A 20806-nucleotide genomic window follows, 5' to 3' on the forward strand; every position below is an offset into this window, starting at 1 on the left:
GCGGATGCCCTTAATGTCGAACATTGCCTGAGGTCGGACCGGCAGAACGCAGACGAAGGCGTGGCGGGGGGCGGTGTTGGGGGTTGAGGCGGTTACGATTTGGATTTGGAGGTGGGGTTCGTGCAGTGAGGGTGTGTGGGGCGGAGGGGGGGTACAATTGCTCTGTCTGTTGCTGTTGACATCATGAGCAGGGTTAGGAAGCGCCGTGGCGCGCACACAATGGGACAATTGTGCACGCAGATAGCTGTTTACATGCACACGTGTAGGCACAACGCACACACACACACACACGCACACACGAGTGCAGACACAACAGGGCTCACATTGAAGATGGGTCATGTGCTGGGTACAGCCTTGGTCCCCAGGGCTATCTCTTTTTAGCCATAGCCATGGTCCCTGTGCGAAAAACAGGTTCTCCGGTCGATATGAGTCAGTGGAGCTCTTGGATGACCCTGTACCTCTTCCAGACATGGTAAATGAGAGGGCGGAGGCATTCAGCTGTTTTTTGTTGCCTTTTTTGTCTTGTTTTCCTTTGCTTTGTCCTACTGTTACCCTTCGTGAGATATACGCTACTGATAGCAAGGGCAAACAGCAAATAGTTCCACACACTATTCTGGCCTCGTGTGACTCAGGGATGTTGGACCAAGGCCTGGCTTCAATGAGAATGCTGCACAACCCCCCCAGGGGAAGCACGGTCGGAGAGGGAAGGACTCGAGGCTTTTTAGGTCAAGTTGTTTTATATTTTCATGTATTCTAGGAGTCTCCGCCGCCCCATACCCTCCCCGCCCCCCCATATTTCTGTCAGTGATGCCACATTTAAATAACCAAAGGAATGTCAAGGTTTAAGATTCAGTGTTTATAACATCTCCATAGGTGCAGATTACATTTCTTTCTTGCGGTCAGTGCGTTGTTTTGGTGAAATTAACCCGCCGTGTCGTTTCACGCGACGAGGTTCTGAGGGTCACACATTTACCCAAGCAGCTCTTCTTCTTCTGATGCGATTGGTTTAGTGTGCTGGTTGACTGCTCTTTTGATTGGCTACATGAATGGTGTCCTTGTCCGTCCCTCCAGATGCAGTTTACTTTGCTCAGCCTGTTTCCATGTCTTCTTTTTCTTCTTCTTGTTTTTCTGCCACCCGCACCGTGCTCGTCGGGCTTCAGTAAACCACAACGGTGCGACTGCGGCCGATGCTCAAACAGCCCCAGTACAGCCTCAGTGCACGGTACAGCCCAGCTGTAGTACCAGCTAGGTATGCATCCGTATAGTCCCTGGTCAAAATGAGTACAGTAGATGATATGGAACCGAAAGCTTTCTACCCCATAATCTGGGCTAAGGACAGAGCCTGTGTGCGTGCGTCGTGGTGCTGTTCAGCATTCAGGCAGTGAGGTTAGCAGGCGTGTTCGCCTTTCTCGCTCCCGTCTGCAGACGTGAACATGTCTTACATTCTGGCAGGCAGGATTAGTGTCCGTTGGTCACATTCATTCTGAACCTCGCTCTGCCCGCCTCCGTGTTCAGTCTCACCCAGTGATGGCGCTGAACATAGGATGACCGGAATGGTAACGCCATGAAAGTCCAGTCAAAGGATTGTGGGCAGCAGTGCTTAATTGTTCTATAAAATCAGTTTCCATAGGCAGCATAAGAAAAGAGAGGGAATCCAGTGAGCGTAGGCTGATTGTTGTGATCCATGTGGCTTTTCTTGTAATTGTATTTCTGTATTGCCGGCTGGCTGCTCTAGGAAGAGGCGATGAGAGTTACTGTGGTTAAACAGTAGCAGCTGGACCTCTGCTTCTGAGTCATCCGTGGACTAATGGTTCTTCCTTTCTAGTGGTTCTCTGATTAGTAGTGTGCAGTGCAGTCTGTTCTTGGCTTCACTAGATGAGAGGAGAGAGGACTGTGCGAGCACAATGCCCTGCCCAAAAGACCTCACACAGACCAATAGAATGTAGCACATTGTAGGCCACACACACACAAAAATACGCACAGGTTAATATTTATTCCACATATGGGTTGAACCGCAGAGTGAAGGAAATGCAGCTAACAAGTGCTCAGCATATGTGGGAACTCTTCAAGACTATTGGAAAAGCATTCCAGGGGACTACCTTATGAAGCTGGTTGAGAGAATACCAAGATAACCCAAAGCTGTCAAAAAGGGCAATGGGTGGCTACTTTGAAGAATCTTAAATAAGTGTATTTTGATTTGTTTAACATTTGTTATGGTTTATTTAATATTTTTGATGTATTCACTGTTATTCTACTATGTGGAAAATAGTTAAAAAAAATATAAATACTCTTGAATGAGTAGGTGTGTCAAAACGTTTGACTGGTACTGTATTTAAATTGTCAAAGGATTTGCATGACAAAACAAACAATTAGGTAAAGTTGAACTTACTCTGGCAAGCTTCCCAGAATTATTTTCTTTGTGTGACATGGCCTGTCTTTCTCAACACATTCTTTTCAGGTCGCTAATTTCATAATTAATTATGGCTCCAATCCAGGCACCTTTAATGTACAGTCCGTCCCCATTTCTTTGTTATTCACAGCACAATGCCTCCAGTTAATGTGCATCCTTTGTTGAGTGATTGAATGGCAAACGACAGCATTGAACTCCCTGATGATGGCCTCTGTGAAGACCGTGTGTCCCCCTAACACATGATGATATCACGATCCATTACGTCCTTACAATTCTGTCGGGCTATGAGGGCGATCGAATGGTGAGGTGAACGTTGAGGCACATCCTCTGAAATGTGTGGTTACGTCATCCAGGGTGACTCGCATCAGGAGCTGGAGAGCTGTCCCGTGACTCACTGGGGATTGACTTTGTTCAATTCACTTCGATGTCTGCGATTCACGTCAACGTTTAGTGTATCGATCATTCAGTTACACCTAATCAGCTAATTTTTTTTTAATGCATTTTTTTGCCTGTGGATTTGACGATGTCATTTGGTGCAGGTCTCTGTGTTTCAGTCAATTTATCAGCCTCATTTGCATAACCGTAACAATGTCAGTCATTACGTCAAACGAAACCAGTCAGAGGTTGAACTGTAAAACATTGCCTCCGGAGACCCCGCCCCCTTAACTCGTGATGTCGTCTCTAAATACAAGGTTTGAGGAGTCCTGATCCCATTGGCCCCAGGCTCTGGTGCGGCCCTATCAGGTGACCCTACAAAGGGGAGACAGGCGAGGGGACTCGGTCACAGCCTCCCCCTGCCACGGAGCGCACCCCACTGCGCCTCAACCGCCGCCTCCATGTCCACCCCCAGCGGCAGCCCGGAGAGGGAGGGCTCCACGGATGGAGCTAGCCAGCTGGATTGCCCCCCATCCTCACCGCCCGGCATGGACCACTCCATGGGCAGCCCCCTGCTCAGCCCAGACTCGTCTTGCCAGGACGCTGTGCTCTCGGCCACCGCCACGTCTCCCGCCGACTCGGAGAGCCTGAGTCCCGACGAGCTGGAGCTCCTGGCCAAGCTGGAGGAGCAGAACAGGTGAGGAGGCACGCAGTGTAAAAACATGACTGTAGGGGGATCGGTATTGTGCGGCTGCATTCAAGATCGCGTGGCACACATTTGCCAGAGTGTTTTAATATAGGGGGTGATCCTCTTGTAAAGTATCAGGTACTTTCCAACTGAATAACAGGCCATTGCAATGAGGCTTCCAGCTCAGCAGGGGGCAGCAGAGGTTAGCCTCTTTCTGCTGTGGGTAGCTCAAGAGCATTATGTCCAAAGAGCAACCTTGTAAGTTGTCTACGGTCACATGACATATGCATGCTTTGGTTTTCTTTTCCTGCACTGATTAAAAATAATAGCATTTTAGCATTTGTGGCACAAATCCCATCCAAGTCCCGATACTGCTATTATTATTTTTGCGTACCTTGTCAAAATAGTCTAAATGTATCTGAAATGTATAGTGAAGCTCAACAAAGGACTATAATATCAGGATTGTGTTGAATATTCAAGTCATGGCACCGTTATGGCCTTTGCTAAATTCCTGTCAACACTTGTCCATTGACTTTTTATCAGTGGGCCAGGTGCATAAGACTCCCTTTAACACTGATTTACAATAACCAGATAAATCTAGTAACTTACACAGGATGAAGACGTGAACAGCTCTAAACTCACTCAACTGACCTTCAGCTGACCTTTGACCTCTCGACACCCCTCCCCCTCAGACTTCTGGAGGCGGACTCCAAGTCGATGCGCTCGATGAGCGGCTCGCGGCGGAACAGCGGCTCGTCGCTGGTGTCCAGCTCCTCGGCGTCGTCCAACCTGTCCCACCTGGAGGAGGACACCTGGATCCTGTGGGGGCGGATCGTCAACGAGTGGGACGAGTGGAGGCGCAAGAAGGACAAGCTCCTCAAGGTCAGGGTGAATGGATGGTTGGGGGCTGGGTGGAGGAATGGGAGGAGATGGATGAGAGGGAAGATGGATGGAGATGGGAGAGGCCGAAGGGGGTGTGAAGATGGATGAGGTGGAGGGGACATTAGAAGGAAGGGGAGAAAAGGGATTGATGAGAGAGCGAGCAGATGGATCTAGGGGAGAAGGCGAGAGGATTAAAGAGGGGAGCGAGAGAGAGGGGGAGACTGCAGGACTGATTAGGGAGGGAGAACGTGTGAGGGCAGACACACGAGGCGAAAGTGCAGATGGAGAGACAATACAAGAGTGATTCAGAGAATGAACCGACAGAGCCTTGGCGGATGCATGCATTAAACTGAGATTAGGATCAGTAATCTAAGGTTGCTCTCTCCAGGAGTTGATCAGGAAGGGCATCCCGCATCACTTCCGGGCCATCGTCTGGCAGCTGCTGGGCAACGCCACAGACATGCCGGTGAAGAACCAGTACTCCGAGCTGCTTAAGATGTCCTCGCCCTGCGAGAAGCTCATCCGCCGGGACATAGCCCGAACCTATCCCGAACACGAGTTCTTCAAGGGCCAGGACAGCCTGGGGCAAGAGGTGCTCTTCAATGTCATGAAGGTGACGGCGCGACCCTTTGACCGCGACCTGTGGTCGTTTCTTGCACCTTGGTTTCTTTGGGTTTTGCGCGGACAAACAGGGTGGATGTGTTGTGTTTGCAGGCGTATTCTCTGGTGGACCGGGAGGTGGGATACTGCCAGGGTAGTGCCTTCATCGTGGGCTTGCTGCTCATGCAGGTAAATGTCACTGGAGACCTCTGGTCGTTCCCCATTCACGTTCTCATTCTGGCTTGTGCTAAATACCATCCAGAACTTCTTTCCTGTTTTGCCATTTATAACCGTGTGAATGAGTCACCTCAGATAAAGCCCCTGGTTGGTGTGAACCGTCAAGACAACCACTAACACACACGCGCACACGTGTGACCCTGTCTCTCCTGTGGCCCTGTAGATGCCAGAGGAGGAGGCATTCTGCGTGTTTGTGCGTCTGATGCAGGAGTATCGTCTGAGGGAGCTCTTCAAACCCACCATGGCCGAGCTGGGCCTCTGTATCTACCAGTTTGAATATCTGCTGCAGGTAACGAACCTCATTATGCCCCGCTGGGCAACCTGCTCTAGGCTGAAGAAAATGTTGTTATGCATCCTGAATTGCCTGATATTGGTAGCTATTTATAAAGACTTATAGAAAAAAGTTGATAACAAATCAGATCTGGACACTTCACTGCAGGAGGATTTTTCAATTGATTTGTTTTTCCAGACATTTTATGGTTTATTGGACAGAAAAGGGGTGAAAGGGGCGTTTTTGCTGAAAGAGCTGAGGACTGGGTTCAAATCCCCACTGCAGCTGTATATGTGCACCAGAAACAGCGGGTCAGACTGCTGGTCCTGCCCGGGCCACACATTCCAGGGTTATTTAGATAGTGGGTTTCCAGTTGTCTTGTAACAGAAGAGTGTTTTTAGAAACTGTGTTGAACATATATTTAGACCAAACCTTTAAGGCAGTTTCACTGGTGGGTATACCTCGTCTGAACTCGTTCCTGGGTCTTTATGATTTGTCTCTATTTTCTGAATAGGAAATGCTTTCAAAATAAACCTAACTGGTTCTGTAATTTTGCCAATCCAATAAGGTGTGGTGAGCAAAAGCGTTTCTTTAAATCTCAGTTTATTTTTTAAAAGGGATAGCGGGAATAACTCAACGAATGTGTGTGGCTGTCTGTATTTTACTACAACTACATATGCACAAGGGACTCTAGTGCAAACGCACTGGGGAATACAATGCCATTTGGATTCAGACCCTGTCGAATAAACCGAAACCTTCCGGGCCTGGGAGATTCTTCGGACTGAAATGATATGTTTGCTCAAACCTGTCTAGTTGACCCAGTTATATACACAGGCTGAGTTATGATTGTCTGAAAAAAGTACATTTGCCTTTAAATTCCGTCCTGGGAATCCCTGCATTAGCCTGGAGGAATCGACGGTCATGCAGTTTATGTTGCTATGCCTTTCGTCCTCCTTTTTACTGCCTCGCAGCGAGTGTACATGGCTGTTAATATTATGTCTATGGTTAAACCTGTTGAGCTGAATGTACCCATAATGCACTAGCCGCTAGGATAACTGCCTTTGCTATGGTGGCTACACTTCTATGAAATTTATGAAAATAGGAGCAAATTGCTTCTATTTCTTGCAAGTAGTCAACTTGTCTAGATCGGGTGTTGACTTGAATGTCGTCCAACGTCCGTCATTCCCGAGTGTTGATCGTTTTGACTCTCGGAGTCCGGCCACATCCCACTGGAGTTAGAGAATAAGCAAAAGTCATGTCATGACAGAGTTGACCACTAAGGGGCAGCAAATCGATTCATACGGAATGTGTTGGGTTAAATCCTTAACATTTACTTGTCAATCATTCCACTTTAAAACTGCTGGATTTTTGTAGTTTAACTAATCTTAACCATCTTAGTTTGCCTCCCTCATTTACCTTTTTCCTGACCACTACAGGAACAGCTGCCGGAGCTGAACGTCCACTTCCGCTCTCAAAGTTTCCACACGTCCATGTACGCTTCCTCCTGGTTCCTCACACTCTTCCTCACCTTCCTCCCCATGCCGGTCGCCACGCGCATCTTCGACATCTTCATGTATGAGGTAAGGCATCGCCGCCAGTGTCTTTAATGTGAGTGTGAGTAAATGTTTGGGTGAACATACGGTACCCTTTCAAAATAAATGAATGGCGCATGCGTTATTTGCTTAATATATTTCTACCTTTATTTACACATTGTTCTCATTAAGATGAAAGCTTGTTCACAAGAGAGACCTGTCTTTAAACCATCTGCAATTATGTCAGCATTGAAGTGGAAACTTGGTTTGCCTCACCTCAGGGCTTGGAGATCATATTCCGTGTAGGCATGGCCATCCTTCAGTACAACCAGACAGACCTCATCCAGTTGGACATGGAGGGCATGTCCCAGGTAACACCTACCGTCTGCTCAGAAGTACTGCACACTACTGGCAATATGCAAATGATTTCCATTTGGGAGATAAGCAATGCAAAACGGTGTCATTAACCATTGTTTGTTATGGAAGCGTGTGAAGCGTTTTTACTCCAATTATCAAGTGATGTCAACATCACGTATTTTCAAAGGTGTGTTAACATAATCTATTCTTTTTAATTGTGTACCTCCAGGACAGGGTCACGTTTTGACTGTTTCTACGGGCCACATTTTCTGTTTTGTTTTCTCACTGTATTATTTCAGTGCGTTAAGCTGAAGCCGTGTCTCTGTCGTCCCTCACAGCACTTCCAGAAGGTGATCCCCCACCAGTTTGACAGCTGCCCAGACAAGCTGATCCTGAGGGCATACCAGGTCAAATACAACCCCAAAAGAATGAAGAAGTACGCTCCGCTTCTGACTCCTTATTCTATAAAATAGCAATATTGGTTTAGGGGTTGCAGTGTAGTTTCAGTTTTGTGGGAACAGAAAAACATAAAAATGCGGTATCTTTCTCCACCACAACAGGTTGGAGAAGGAGTACACCACGATCAAGAACAAAGAGATGGAAGAGCAGATAGAGATCAAGGTGAGTGTCCGCTTCAACTTCTGTGAGAATCAACAACTGATCAATAGTATTTTTGAATAAGACTTCTAGAGTAACTGATTCCCTTTTCTCTATCTCCCTGTATTAAATAACTCCCACAGCGGTTACGCACAGAAAACAGGCTTCTGAAGCAGAGGATTGAGACACTGGAGAAGGTTAGAGTTTTGGCTTCGAGTTTATTTGGCACTCAAGTGAATAAGCTTCATGAATAAAACAAAAAAAGTCTGCATAGCTAAATGATGGCCGGGAGAATATCATACTTATTGTACAAAGGAGTTCATCCAAGTTTTGAGGGCCCTTGGCTGAATGCGAAAGGACGAAATCTGTTGATGTTCTGTGTGTGTGAGTGGTTGATTTGAAATGAATGGGCCTTATTCTATACCGGAGCCACCGAATCTGTCTTACCCAAGTACTTCTTTCTCCCTGGCTCCTATTTTTCTCAGAGTGATGCATCTGTGGTTCAGTTCCTACTGTTCTATTTATGTCCTTATCTCACACAATCCCACTACCCCTCTGACATGTTTTTTCCCCTCACTTTTCTCGACATCAGCTTTTTCTTCGCTGTAACTTTTCTGAGACTCTTTCCCCCTGTTTTCTCGAACGTTGTTTCTCATCCCTATCTCTATTTCTCTCTGTTCTTCTCTTCCTGCTCCTCCTCCTGCTCCTCCTCCTGCTCCTCTTCCTCTCCTTCCCCGGTGTTGTAGGAAAGTGCTGCTCTAGCAGATCGGCTGATACAGGTACAGTACCGGGAGACCTCCTCTCTCACATCTCCCTCCTTGCCTTCCTTCTGCCTCTCTTTCCCATTAAGAGGGACCACTCTGTGCCTGACTTTTGCATGTGCGAATGTTTGCCAGTCAGACTTGTGTGCCCGGTGACCACCTGACTCTGTGTCCACAGCAGGAGTTCGAAAACTGGCCTATCGCCCCGTATGTGGCATTTGGAAGCAGAAAGCTTTAGGCCCTTTGACATTTATTAGGATAAAAGGATGTCTTTGTAGGGTAAATACGATGTAATGAGATAGAACCCAGAAGAGATGAATTCTACTTTGCTGACTCCTAATATCTAACCTCAGTTGGAAAATAGTGGTCATGCTAATCCCTAATCCCCCCCCCCCCACCCCCCAAAACGTCAAAACAACACTGTTAAACAATCCCTGGCAGTGACACAGCCCTCTCTGGCAGCTGACCCGGTGTCATAACTGTTCCAGGGTCAGGTGACGCGGGCGCAGGAAGCCGAGGAGAACTACGTGATCAAGCGGGAGCTGGCGGTGGTGCGGCAGCAGTTCAGCACAACCAACCAGAACCTGGAGAAAGCCCAGGACACCATCAGAGAGCTGGAGCAAGAGAAGGTAAGAGCAGAGTCTCATTGAGGGTGTGGCTTCAGGAGGGGAGAGGAGCAGAGTCTCATTTAGGTTGAGGCTTCAGGAGGGGAGAGGAGCAGAGTCTCATTTAGGTTGAGGTTTTAGGAGGGGAGAGGAGCAGAGTCACATTTAGGTTGAGGCTTTAGGAGGGGAGAGGAGCAGTCTCATTTAGGGTGAGTCTTTAGGAGGGGAGAGGAGCAGAGTCACATTTAGGTTGAGGCTTTAGGAGGGGAGAGGAGCAGAGTCTCATTGAGGGTGTGGCTTCAGGAGGGGAGAGGAGCAGAGTCTCATTGAGGGTGTGGCTTCAGGAGGGGAGAGGAGCAGAGTCTCATTTAGGTTGAGGCTTTAGGAGGGGAGAGGAGCAGAGTCTTGAACGGTTCACCTGTCTTACACTTTCACAAAGATGTTATGAATAAAATTAGAAAATTAATTTCTATTTCAATGGATTAGCAAGTATCAAAGTTCCAAATTAAACCCTTTTTGTAACGCTTATGGAAAAATATGCAAGCGCTATGTTTTATAGTCAGTGGTTGTTTTTGTTTTTTTCTCGTTTGGGAATGTGTCCCTAGTTCTGACAGCCTTCTTATAATGTAACAGCTTAAATGAAGTCACATTTGACATTTAAAAAATTCACTGGATGTTCTAAATTGATGATATAGTGACTGAGCAGTCATTTAGTGAAGAGAACAAAGTGTCTGATGTTGGTGAGAACGGTAAAATTGTCAAAATGAACACTGTGTTTAGAGTGAATGACCTACTATGACACTGTGTGTTGTTGACAAGACGCTGTTTGCATTGTAGTTAAGTGTCAAAATATGGATTATTGGTGTTGATACACTTTAAAGGTAAGAATCGTATGGTATCATTACACTACAGACTGTTACACTACAGAGTGTTATGAAGGGAGAGTCATTATTTTACATAAACATTTAGAAGAGTTAAAGGACAAGCCCTACAACATTTTTTACTATCCAGACATATTTTCATACGCTAAACTAGATATTTCTATAAAGAATATATTTAGCTACACAAAGTCAAATACTGTACAGTATGCTAACATTTTATTTATCCTACTCAAATATTGAATTTTTTAATTACTACTGCAATCCATGCTGGACTGTTCTATTCACTGGGACAAGACATAGTCAAAAAAAAAAAGCGTTCATATCACTTTCACTTTGTTTTCAGGCATTTTTATTTTTTGAATCAGTCGCAGTTTTCCACGCTTGAACTGAGGGCAGCACCTGTCAAAGTCAGACTTTTTTTCAATTCACACAGTATTCCCGCAAACTTGAGTAGCATCAGTGTCGGTATGTTTGGCATCCGTGAGTTCAGGTTTAAATTAATTGCCGTCTGTCACTGTGAATAGGTGTTTTTAAAGCTCTTTGATTGTAGTGGACTCAGGGCGTGCTTTCTTGATTTCTCTTCATGGGTCATATCTGGAAACTTCAAATACAATCAGAGTAACCCTTGTTGCTCATTTACAGTAATTGATGTGCATGTGAGTCCCAACATCTCATATTCCAGGTTTGTTTTTGCATGGTGGTTGATGTCATTATGTTGTATTATCATTGCTTTCAATGGCCAGTAGCACAACATTTAGTTTTTTCTATTCACCACCTATTATATGCTAAGATGTTGACCTGTGTTTGAGGCCTATAGTGTTATAGCACTGTATTTCCCCTGGGATGGTTTTGTGTTATATGTCATTTGTATAAGTTATCTATTGGATATAACACCTGCTGTGTTATCGCACACCCTTATGGCTCAGACCAAACCACACCAAGTTTCTAAGCTTTGTGGAACCTTTACTCTCTAATGTCATCTAATGTTATCATTTACTCCTACAGCTCCGGAAAAAATTAAGAGACCACTGCACCTTTTTCTTCCCTTTCCAAAAAAGTCGGAAAGGAAGGTTTTGAGTGAGGAACAGAAGGGTTAAAATTAAGAGACCACTGCAAATTGAACGCTTCTGTTCCTCACTCAAAACTTTCCTTTTCAACTTTTTTGGAAAGGATATTATTATAATTTTTTTCAGAGCTGTATGTTAAAAAAGACAAGATTCCAGGGGCTGTAGTGACTTTTTCAAATGACTGTATATGTACAAAGACAAGCTCTGATGAGGTGGACTGTAGCGTGACTCCGCAACATTTACTCTGATTTGTTGTAGGCAGAGCCAGAGCACATCAGAGTAGAATCATACATTAGTTGTTGAGCGCTCTTTCCAAGCCAAGAGTGGTTACACTTTTTAGATCAGTGCAAAGCTGCTCTCGCTGCACATTTAAAAAAAAAATCTGGCTAGTCAACAAGTTAAGTAGCACATTTTGAGGTTAAGTATTGGTCAAAAAGACAATTGCGTACCCTTTATTACCAGTCCATTTTTGTACCTACAAATTGTACCAGCAAATGACTTGCACACGTTTTCAATGCAGCCCCCCCCCCAGGATGAAATGGTACACGTGTTCTTTCTTTTGTTTCAATTCACTCTGTACCATTTCTGATAGTCGAAGGGGGCTCTTCTGTCCCCATAAAGACCAAAATTGTACCTTTGAGGGAACATTCTTCAAAAGTGTACCTATAAGTACATATATAACTATCTTGTTTCCACTTTTGAGTATGTGTATGTATATTAGTATTAATTAGTATTAGGTCACCACAATTCTGTACTAATTCTGTACAGAAATTGAATTACCTAAATGATTAACCCCATAGATTCAGTATGTGGTAGCACAGCTAACTGACACAGTAACTACAATCAAGCACTTCCTATAGCCATGGATGAGCTTTCTGCATGTCTGTAGTGACAATTTGGCCCAGTTCCTCTGTGCCAACTGCTCCAATTTCTTTATGGAATAGGCTAAGATTTAGTATTTTTTTTTTTTTCCTAATGTTTATGATTTTTAATGCAAACCAAAAAAATACTTCTGGATTCCAAAAGATTCTTGAATTGTAATTATTTTCTAGAATAAATAGTGCTTTGTTTGAATGAATAAGCTAGGGTACCAATACTTTTGAACATGAGAATGTATATTAGTGTAAATAAAATAATAGCTGGAACTGCTCAAATAAAGTAAGGGAACCTTTTGCTAGGCCTATATATGTGCCACAATTGCCATATTGTCTTTAATAGTCTGTGTGTACAGCCTCAGTGTTCATAAGACCGGAAATTTGCTCAGTTCCTCCTGAATTGGTGTATGTGTTTGTGTGTGTGGAACTCTTCAGACAGGGCCGACTCTAGCCTTTTGGGGGCCCTATGCAAAGTTTTATATGGTGCCCCCTCCCCTAGCAGTCCCTAGCCATTGGGGCCTCCTAGTGGTTGGGGGCCCTAAGTGACTACTCATGTTTCTTAGGCCTAGAACTGGCCCTGTCTACAGGGTTCTCTTGTGTGACTGCCTTAGGGCACACTGTATCATTTATGCTAAGTACCTCTCTTTGTATCTTAATGTTCTCACCGTAGTTATGTCTGTTCAAACACATCTCTGAGACGCGTACCGTTGAATCAGTTTGGAATGACAGTCAGCAACCTCAGCAAAAAGCACAAGATGAAAATGTTTTTGTAGTACCAATGTTTCTACAGACATTGGTTTCATAGTTTCTTACACTTACACTTAACATTGTCACACACACACAGACACACACAAATACCCACGCACCAGTCACTCGTATTACACTCATTCACCACATGAAGAACAGGGTGTGAGAATTCACAACATTGTGTCCTTGAATATGTATCATTGTAATCCTCCTCTTCTTCCTCATTCAACACACAATGAAACAGGTCTTGTTTTATTACAATGACCTTCTGAAAGTGTGTGAGTGTGTGTTTGTCTTTGTAGCACTGGTATTAAATCTGATTGGTCAAACGACTGGTTGGTGGAGAAAAGAGCAGATTATGGGCTGCCTGCGTTAAATCAGCACAACATTTGAGTTTGTATTCAAACGCACCTTTGAGACGAGTACCGATGTGCTAAAACCTTCGGACGTTGGATTCACAGCTTATTTTGACACTCTATCTCACACACACACACGCGTACAGAAGCACACCAGTCATTCATATGACACTTGTTCACTTGTGAAGAACATGGTGTGACTTTTTACACGCTTTGCCATAGTTAACTCGACTTTATAATACTTATTCTTGGCGTCCTCCTCCTCGTTCAACACACTGAGTGGAAAGGTTTTCAATGTATTTCAATTCTCTGCACTTCTGACTGTGTGTGTGTGTGTGTGTGTGATAGGCAGTCTAGAGAAACACACAGTTCTCTTTTGTGACGTCACCTGGTAAACATTTAGGCTTAGACTGACTAGAATTGGACCCATGGAGGGAATCTGCTACACAGTAGGTGTGTGTGTGGTGTTTCAGTGTGACTTTAAGAGTGTGAAGTGAGATCAGAGTTGTTGTTTTTTCTGCCCTCAGATGACAGAGCTGGGAATATTGCTAATGCAGAGATCACACAGCCCACCTGTTTCACATTGAAACTGAGTCGGGTGGGGACTCGCATTCACACCTACTTTTATACTGGACTTAGTCTTCATCTGTCTGAACTCTGTCTCCATATCTCCCTATCTTTGACTTTACACCCCCCCTCCCCCCCCCCGGGTGCACCCACCACCCCCCAAGCCAACCACATCCCTTTGCTGCATCCAACCGCAGCCATCCCAACCATGGTCTAGTGGAGCTGCACTGCACTTCTCCTTTTAGCACATCACTCACAGATCGACCACAGTGACAGATGAACATCCATCTGGTTCATACACTGATACACTCCCTCAGTGGTGCCCATATCCAAAGTGTCAGTTGGTTATTGGTCCATATATTGAGCCACCAAGCGGTCTGTGATTGGTCTGCATGTTGTCCTTCAGTACACAGAGCAGTTTGTGACCAGTCTGCAGACACAACTGGAGCAGTCCCGAATGCAGGAGGCGGAGCTACTGGGGGCCCTCAAAGAGATGCAGGACAAAGTCCTGGATCTGGAGAAGGTGAGAGTGTGTGTGTGTGTGTGTGTGTGTGTGTGCGTGCGCGCGGGCACATATGCGCACGTGTGTGTGCGTGCATTGCACTTCATGTCTCAATCAATTCAATTCAACTTTATTAGCATGACAGTTATTACAACCATATTGCCAAAGTTAGAAGTACAGTAAGAAGGAGTCTACACGGTAGCAGCCCCATTTAAGGTCACATCAAGAACAACAATAACAAGCATTGTCAGAAATATTCAGCAATAACAAAATGCTCAGAGTGAACAATAGGTACAAATAAACAAATAACAGTCATATAAACACTATGAGCAGAAATGACCGTCATCATCCGAAAGACCTAGCAACAGCTAAATTGTTGAGGTGAACAGTAACAATAAAGTGAGAATACATAAATAATGAATAAAATGTAACAGTTCACGGCAGGTCACAGGTTATCCCTTATTTTGTGGCACTCTCTGAGGAAGCGTCCAGCTAGGGGGGCTGTGTGTCCCTCCCCCAGGAGCACCTGCATCGTTTCCTCATTGGACAGCATGGTGAATGATGGCACTAGTGTTTCAAATGTATTAAAGAAATGCTGTCTGGTTCCTCTGTGTTCCAGAGGAGCAGCTGTCTGCCTGATGAGAACAATGTGGCCCAGCTGCAGGATGAGCTGAAGCTGGTGAAGCTGAGGGAGCTGGAGACACTGCAGTCCTTCAGGGAGTTGCAGGACACCGTGACCGAGCTCAACCAGCGTTGGCAGGTAGGCAGCGCACCACACGTGGTGACCTCCAGAAAGCATATGGACAGTGAGGGATTCGAAAAAGATTCGGGCAAGTGAGACGAAACAATGTCTATGGGTTTAAAGTACCCACTGTCATCTTTAAGTTGAGGGTGTTTCCGTGCATATTGGATGAACCAGTTAGAAATGTAGACATTTCAAAAGGCTGGAATACAGAGGCAAAAAAAAACCCTGATTTGTGCCGATTCCCACATATTTTTGGAGTTGCTCTGTGACACTGATGCAGTAGGCGGTCTGAAAGCTGCAGAAGCGAGAGCTTGGTGGAGTCAAGCAGAAGGCCGGTGGTTAGCATCAGGTCACCGGTCCGTCACCTGGTGACGACCCCGGTAAATCAACAACACGACGGGGGTTGTCGCAAGACCAAGGAGACACACGGCAAGCGCCTGCTCAAGGTCAGCGCAAAGGCGGAGCCGGTGGCGATGACCGCCTCGCATAGCCCCGGGGGAACGCTGCTGTAACGCATCGCTGTTACTCTCTCCCCAGCACCATATGTCAAAAGGTGGTGGCGGAAGTCACTGGAAGGAATCCCCTAAGAAGAACGCCCTGAACGAGCTGCAGGACAAGCTGATGGGCACGCGTCTGAAGGAGGCCCAGGCCCAAGCTGAGCTCAGGGAGGTCAAACTCAAAGCCTTACAGCTGGATAGCCAGGTCAGTGAAGTGCCATGGGAAATACTGTAGCCTGTTGCCAGATCTGGGTACGATGACCGTAATGTTGGCAAGATTGCCCAAACAGATATGGCACCAAGCTGGGTAAATACTGGCAGGGGTTGTCAATCTGGCCAGTCACGAGTTCCTAGTAGCTCGCAGCTAAACTGCATAATTTGTATCTATTTTTACGCTGGTGGTTGGGAAACCCCCACGCACCAAGGGCCCCACCCCGCATAGCAAGAAATTGTCTAGTCCTATATAAAAAATAAAAAAGCAAAAAACATTGAGGGTGAAAAAACTCCTCACGTTGAGAACCCCGAGGATCGAGAGCCAGGTAAAGGAAGCCTGTGAAGTACAGAACTGATCTTCATCCCCCTTCCAGTCTAAATGGGGGCTAAATAGTGTAAAATTCCCTGAATCTGTCAACAATGGCCTATTTTACATGCAATCAGCCATTACGCTGCTTGAACATGCAGAATTCAAAATTGACATTAGACCTGAGTAAAAGAAAATATGCAAGCAGTGCTCAAAAGCGCAGCAATGAAATGTTATCTAAAGAAGCTCGCGCAAAACACCCAAAGATGAGTTCCTTATTTAGACAAGCCAGGGAGGGGCAGCTATCATCAGCACCTCCACAGACGAAACACTGCCGCAGCTAGCAGCAGCACGTCCTCACCAGCAACCAGCCTTCCCAGTGCGACATCTCTGCCTGGGTCCAGCAGTAATCAGAGCCTTGCTGCTCCTAACTGCCCCCCCAATTATTTCTCTCTTTTCTGTTACTGAATATGTATAGTTAAAGGGAGACAGCCATCAGTCTATTAATGTAGGAGGCAGTGGAAAAAGCTACTAGATGGAGATGCATTTTGAGGGGTTTGGTGGAGGGGCCTCGAGCTCCGACCTTACAGGGGGGCCTCTGTATATTCTGGGCCTACAGAGGTAGCCTACAAATTGAAATTCTGAAAATTATTTCAGACCAACTCCAATGTGAGAATATCACATACATGGATTCAGTATCTTGATGAACATAGTTCATTATGAATTATTGCAATTTGATAATAAACTGTAATCCAGAAGTATTACAACTGAGAAAACAATTTTGTGAAATGTTAAACAGAATTTAGATTTTTTTTTTGTGCCCCCTTCAAAGTGAATGTTAACTTGGCATCAAATCTCACAAAATGTTGTTTATGTATCATCTTAATCACCCATCAGGGTATAGAGCCCAATAATGGCCAATAACTATACCATTATTTTAATTTATTTTGTACCTTGATTGCCTCTTCAGACAATTGGGTGTAGTAGTACTTTATCCTCATTAATATGTATAACACTTTGATGTCACATACACTCTAATACCATCAAGTCGTCTTGTTGACGCCTTAACATGCCATGCTCACAGCTAACACTACGTGTTCACACCTTTAACCTAAAGCTAACTGCTACATGCGAGTAAATGCTTTTGATTCAATGTGTATGTGTTAGTGACAAAGAGGGTGCTTAATATTGTATTTGAGTTAGTAAACCACAACAAAATATTTTCTTCCTCCCTTCCCTCTCTGCTTTGCTCCGTCATAGTTAACGTGTGAACGTTTCTGCCAAACTCCTGCATTTTCGGGAAGTTTATAAAGACACAATTGCTGTAGGCTTTATGCCAACAGTGACAAGATGACAACTTAATTTTCAGCATAATGCTGAAGCAAGATCATTTGCATTGGGAGGATAATTCATACAGCAAAACAATTTAATTATTGAGCAAAACCGATCTACGTAGATAGGTACATGTGGAGGAGTAGCATTTTTCTAAATAGCAATTAATGTTCATGATTAAATTAATTTTATTTATTTAGTTTTAAAGTTGTAACAAAGTGCTTTTACAGACACCCAGCATGAAACCCCGAAGAGCAATGTTGGGGTTTATTGCGATTATTATACGTATGTAAGTACTGAAATAACAGATTTTTAAGAGGATTGCAAAATTAGGTTATAGTCCCCTTTAAGGTATTTATTAAACCTTATTTTTACCAGGTACAGTGGATATAAAAAGTCTACACACCCCTGGTTAAAATTCCAGGTTCTTGTGAGTAAAATAATGAGACAAAGATAAATCATGTCAGAGCTTTTTCCACCTTTAATGTGACCTATAATGTGAACAATTGAATTGAAAAACAAACTGAAATCTTTGAGAATAAAAAAAAAAATCACAATAACTTGCATGCATAAGTGTGCTCACCCTTAAACTAATACTTTGTTGAAGCACCTTTTGATTTTATTATTTTTTTTTTCGGTAGGAGTCTATTAGCATGGCACATCTTTACATAGCTATATTTGCCCACTCTTCTTTGCAAAATCACTCCAAATCTGTCAGATTGCAAGGACATCTCCTGTTCACAGCCCTCTTCAGATTAACCCACAGATGTTCAATTGGATTCAGGTCTGGGCTCTAGCTGGGCCATTCCAAAACGTTTTTGGAATTCTTCTGGTGAAGCCATGCTTTTGTGGATTTGAATGTGTACTCTGGGTCGTTGTCATGCTGAAAGGTTAACTTCCTCTTCATCTTCAGCTTTCTAACAGACGCCTGAAGGTTTTGTGCCAAAATTGCCTGGTATTTGGAACTTTTCATAATTCCCTCCATCCTGACTAAGGCCCCAACGCATGATGCTGCCACCACAAATGCTTCACTGTGGGTATGGTGTTCTTTGGGTAATGTGGAGTGTTGTTTTTGCGCCAGACATTATTTATTTATGGGCAAAAAGTTCAACCTTGGTTTCATCAGACCATAACACATTTTCCCACGTGCTTTTGGGGGACTTGATGTTTGTTTTTGCAAACTTTGGCCGGGCTTGGATGTTTTTCTTGGTAAGAAAAGTCATCCGTCTTGCCACCCTACCTCATAGCCCATTCATATGAAGAACACATGAGAATGTTGTCACATGTAGCACACAGCCAGTTCCTGCCAGAGATTCCTGCAGTTTCTTTAATGTTCCTGACCAGTTTTCTTCTCATCTTTTCATCAATTTTGGAGGGACGTCCAGTTCTTGGTAATGTCTCTGTTGTGCCATATTTTCTCCATTTGATGATGACTGTCTTCACTGTATTCCATGGTATATCTAATGTTTTGGAAAAGATTTTGTACCCTTCTCCTGACTGATATCTTTCAACAATGAGATCCCTTTGATGCTTTGGAAGCTCTCTGCGGACCATGGCTTTTGCTCTGAGATACAACTAAGAAAATGTCAGGAAAATCCTACTAGAACAGCTGAACATTATTTGTGATTAATCACAGTCCCTTTAAATGATGGCAGGTGTGTAATGACTTCTATCTAACATGAGTTTGAATGTGACTGGTTAATTCTGAACACAGCCATATCCCCAGTTTCTAAGAGGGTGTGCACACTTATGCAACCAGGTTATTGTATGGTTTTTATTTTTCATTTTTCCCCCTCAAAGATTTCAGTTTGTTTTTCAATTGAATTGTTCACATTATCAGTCACATTAAAAGTGGAAAAAGGTCTGACATGATTTATCTTTGTGTCGTTCTTTTACATCACAAGAACCTGGCAGGGGTGTGTAGACTTTCTATATTCACTGTACATTCACAAAATATTTAGTGCAATGCATTCTGTTGTACTAGGTGAAAGTTGCAGGGGTGATGACCAGAGAATAATGTGTGTAATTGAATGCAATGAAAATAAAACAATTCACTTTTTTCAAAGTAGCTTTTGTAACCAAAAAGGTTGGAGACCCCCAGTTTTAAGAGGCATTTCACTCATACGTGAAATATTATCTAGAAATTGCATGTTCTACTACCGAAATCTTGTCAAAACAAGCTTAGGTAAATGCCACAAACAAATAATGTAACGTTGTGACATAATTGAAGATGACTGAAATATAGAAGTGATATTATGTATCGTACCTCTATTTTGGTGCATCAGTTTCCACTGTACCTAGCTCACATTCAGTTTCCCTTACTGTTAGTTTCCCATTCTTTTTTTTTTCCACTTGATGAGTATGATTCTTCAATGTCATTCTCACAGTGAAATTAACAGCTCCAAATACAAACACACACACCCACCTACACACACACACGGACAAACGTGCCATGCTCCGTGAACCTGATCGGAACTAGACAAACGTGTGAGTAACTCTGCTTTTCTACAAACTAAAAAGCTGAGTCACTAGGTAATTTAAGCGGAAAAACCACGTTTGCATAAGTCAGGAGCCTTCTGACGGTGTGTGTGTGTGTGTGTGTGTGTGTGTGTGTGTGTGTGTGTGTGTGTGTGTGTGTGTGTGTGTGTGTGTGTGCCCCCCTCCCCTCCCGTCAGAATCAGATCCAGAGCAAGCTGATTGGGCGCCACGAGGTGGAGGGTGCCAGCCTGCAGGAGAGGCTGCAACAGCTGGCTGTCCAGAACAAAGGGCTCCAGGCCCAGCTCACCGAGATGAAGAGGAAACAGGCCGAGCTCCACTGCAAGGTGGGTGGTCGACAGTCTTGCCTGTGGCACTGACGAGTGTGGTGCGAGGTGAGAGGAGCGGGTGACGGTAGATGGGGGAGCAAAGTGGAATATGTGAACCGGCTGGTGACATGTGAACCGAACTGACTGATGGGCGAATGTGTGCTCCGTGTGGAGCTACATGTGACTGACTAACGTTTCTGTATGACTAGATGGCCTGGTGAGTGGCTCTGCGAAGGGGCTGAGTCCTCTTCCTGTGCCCCCCCCCCCCCCCCCCCCACCCGTGTCCTTCTCTTCTGATCCGCCCCGCTCCCTTTCCCCTCTCTGTAGAATAAAGAGGAGGTGATGGCGGTTCGCCTCAGGGAGGCTGACAGCATGGCTGCCATGGCCGAGCTCCGACAGAAGATAGCCGAGCTGGAGATTCAGGTGTGTCTGTTGCGTGTGATTGCCTTGACCTCCACTAGTTCTCATTTCATCCAGACCAGAATCACCCAGCCCTTGGGCATCTAGGGTAGAGGACTTATCCAACCAATCCAAACCAGTCGGACACTATTTGTGAAGGTTACAGTATTAAATGTACTTTCAATTAAGAATAGAATAC

At 44.6% G+C, this 20806-nt stretch overlaps 1 protein-coding gene across 4 annotated transcripts in view; it reads left to right on the top strand.

Annotated features, from left to right (window-relative positions):
* si:ch211-239f4.1 (EVI5-like protein) overlaps window positions 1-20806 on the top strand; it is a 31339-nt gene that overhangs the window by 4176 nt on the left and 6357 nt on the right. For 3 of the 4 annotated variants that reach the window (XM_010872948.5, XM_020049809.3, XM_013135329.4), the window contains exons 2-18: window positions 3103-3482; window positions 4166-4355; window positions 4744-4968; window positions 5070-5144; window positions 5356-5481; window positions 6900-7043; window positions 7277-7366; window positions 7691-7788; window positions 7913-7973; window positions 8093-8146; window positions 8696-8728; window positions 9199-9339; window positions 14215-14331; window positions 14930-15070; window positions 15593-15757; window positions 20080-20226; window positions 20536-20631. In XM_010872948.5, coding sequence (XP_010871250.1) covers window positions 3247-3482; window positions 4166-4355; window positions 4744-4968; window positions 5070-5144; window positions 5356-5481; window positions 6900-7043; window positions 7277-7366; window positions 7691-7788; window positions 7913-7973; window positions 8093-8146; window positions 8696-8728; window positions 9199-9339; window positions 14215-14331; window positions 14930-15070; window positions 15593-15757; window positions 20080-20226; window positions 20536-20631 — 2139 coding nt within the window. In that variant the 5' untranslated portion in view covers window positions 3103-3246. The remainder of the gene's footprint in view (window positions 1-3102; window positions 3483-4165; window positions 4356-4743; window positions 4969-5069; window positions 5145-5355; window positions 5482-6899; window positions 7044-7276; window positions 7367-7690; window positions 7789-7912; window positions 7974-8092; window positions 8147-8695; window positions 8729-9198; window positions 9340-14214; window positions 14332-14929; window positions 15071-15592; window positions 15758-20079; window positions 20227-20535; window positions 20632-20806) is intronic. The other variant, XM_013135330.4, reaches the window with a different exon arrangement.

This window comes from Esox lucius, chromosome 9, assembly GCF_011004845.1.
Source record: "Esox lucius isolate fEsoLuc1 chromosome 9, fEsoLuc1.pri, whole genome shotgun sequence".
NCBI classification, from domain to species: domain Eukaryota; kingdom Metazoa; phylum Chordata; class Actinopteri; order Esociformes; family Esocidae; genus Esox; species Esox lucius.